General features: G+C 42.6%; 1 protein-coding gene across 2 annotated transcripts in view; it reads left to right on the top strand.

Moving 5' to 3' along the window:
* Positions 1-901, top strand: part of mbd1b (methyl-CpG binding domain protein 1b) — a 14,213-nt gene extending 13,312 nt beyond the window's left edge. For both annotated transcript variants that reach the window (XM_030133763.1, XM_030133762.1), the window contains exon 17: positions 41-901. In XM_030133763.1, the coding sequence (XP_029989623.1) occupies positions 41-511 (471 nt within the window). In that variant the 3' untranslated portion in view covers positions 512-901. The remainder of the gene's footprint in view (positions 1-40) is intronic.
* Positions 902-2,069: the final 1,168 nt, after the last annotated feature.

Below are 2,069 nucleotides of genomic sequence, written 5' to 3'. Positions count from 1 at the left end.
TCAGATACAAACTGCGCTCATGTGCTGCTGTTCTGTGCAGATCACGCAGATCTTCAGTTTGGCGGATAATCCAACAGAAGGTGGCGCAGAAATTGAAAACCAGCTGATGAAACTGCTCAAGTCGTTGCGCTCGTCCGTGCTGCCCATACTGTGGTACGCCATCATGGTGGAGGGTCCGCAGCTGCAGCTCATGCAGTGTTCTAAAGAATCCAACATGACGGACACTATGGTGCTGATCGACCCGGGCTTCTGCTATCAGGTGACCGTCCAGAGGCAGCCGCTCCTCCCCACCCACCCGCTCTACGACGACCACCCGGCCTACCTGAGCTCCCTCACAGACGTGGTCAACCTGCTGCTGGACTTGGACAAGTACACTGTGTGCCAGGGGCTGCCCCCCACAGACCACATCTACAGCAGAGACCCCGTCATCCTGGAGCGGGCCTCCACCTGCGAGTTCCTTGTCAAGAAAAACCTGAACATGTGTTGTAACTGCAAGTCGCTTTGTGGATAAAAACATCAGCAGAGACGGAGAAGAACAGCGGTGGAGGCCAGCGGTACCGGCGCAGCGTGGTGCCATTTTCCTTTCCTTTAGTTTTTGTGCTCATATATAAATATAGAATCTTACAGACTTACCTCGGGACCATAATAGTCTGATTTGATTATCTGAAGAATCACCAAAGGCATTCCTGGAGCTGTGACGTTCAAGTGCAGGCATGTTTCTTCTCAGATGTCCTCTTCTGTTCTGTTGGTGTAGGTGTGCTCTTCATGGCTGCTCTAAACGCAGTCGCTTTCATTTGCGAGGTTGGTCTGCTCTGGGTTGGTCCACACTCTTACTTGAGGAATCCATAACCTTAATCAGAATTGTATTTGATAAATAAATAAATACCTTCATTTTAAAGTTTGTGTCTCAGCGCCAGATTTACATTATTATGTTTTAACCCGTAAAGACCCACAGCTGCTTTGGTAGCACTTCCAAAAATGAACTTCTATCTCTGTTTAATCTTTTTTTATTTTTTATTTTGGAATAGCAGTTTCTATTGCAGAGCATAACATGTATTATATCAAGAGCAGTTTTGGACCCACTGCCATGCACATATTTTATAAATTTCAATAGCTATATAGGGGAGACGGGGGACAATTGTAACACGGGTCAGTTGTAACACTTGCAATTGTTCAAATCAGGAACAAGTTAGGACTCAACTGATTCACTCTGCACATGCTCAGTTTAGTCCTTAGTCCACATGGAAAGTTGTAGTACCGTGAGGCAGACACATCAAAATTTGTGAGGGAAAACATTATTTGGTGGTAAGAAACTAACTATTTTTGCTCAAATTACTTTTATGATTACTTGGCTTGCTTTGTAGTTAGACTCATTAAAGGTATGTCATGTTGATTATGTGTCTGTTTAGCTATCTTTCATTCAGTTTATTTGTGGTAATGTTTTAGCTTCTAGCTGTAAGGCAAGCTAGCTCATCACTAATGCACTCAGACAGTTGGAACAAACTTGCTTGGGGTGAAATGTAACACTTTCTAAAATGTTACAACTTATGCCAAGCTAAAATTCAGTTGTTTTTCCAGGATTTCATGACCATGGGAACCCTGCTGCTGTTTTTTTTTTTTTTTTTAAGTTTTAATGTGCCTAGGTCCCGGGAGAGACAGACTGACAGGGGGGTGCCCCTCGACAGATTTGGACAGAGTGTCTGAAAGGTGCTGTTAATACATACTATGGACTGTGTCCCAGAGAGATAAGCACATAAGAATTGGTAAAGGATAAGTCAAGCTGAATTTATGAAAGTTATACTGGTGGCAATAAATAAAATACATATTGAATAGGGAAATATTTAACATTTTTTATATGATTAACATTATAGGTGAGAACTTGCATATCAGTTTGCAGAAAAATATGGCAGTAAACATCCAAAGTCCTGGGATGAGACTTCAGCTGCTGGTCCAGACTGGTTTTCTGGCTGTATGAAACAAAACCCAGCTCTTTCCATTAGTCAGTCAATATTTCAAGTCATTGTCATGGCCCTGATTTTATAATGTTACATTTTACCCCAAGGTATGTT

This window comes from Sphaeramia orbicularis, chromosome 5 (assembly GCF_902148855.1).
Source record: "Sphaeramia orbicularis chromosome 5, fSphaOr1.1, whole genome shotgun sequence".
Taxonomy (NCBI): domain Eukaryota; kingdom Metazoa; phylum Chordata; class Actinopteri; order Kurtiformes; family Apogonidae; genus Sphaeramia; species Sphaeramia orbicularis.
This window is presented reverse-complemented; position numbering and strand designations above follow the sequence as displayed.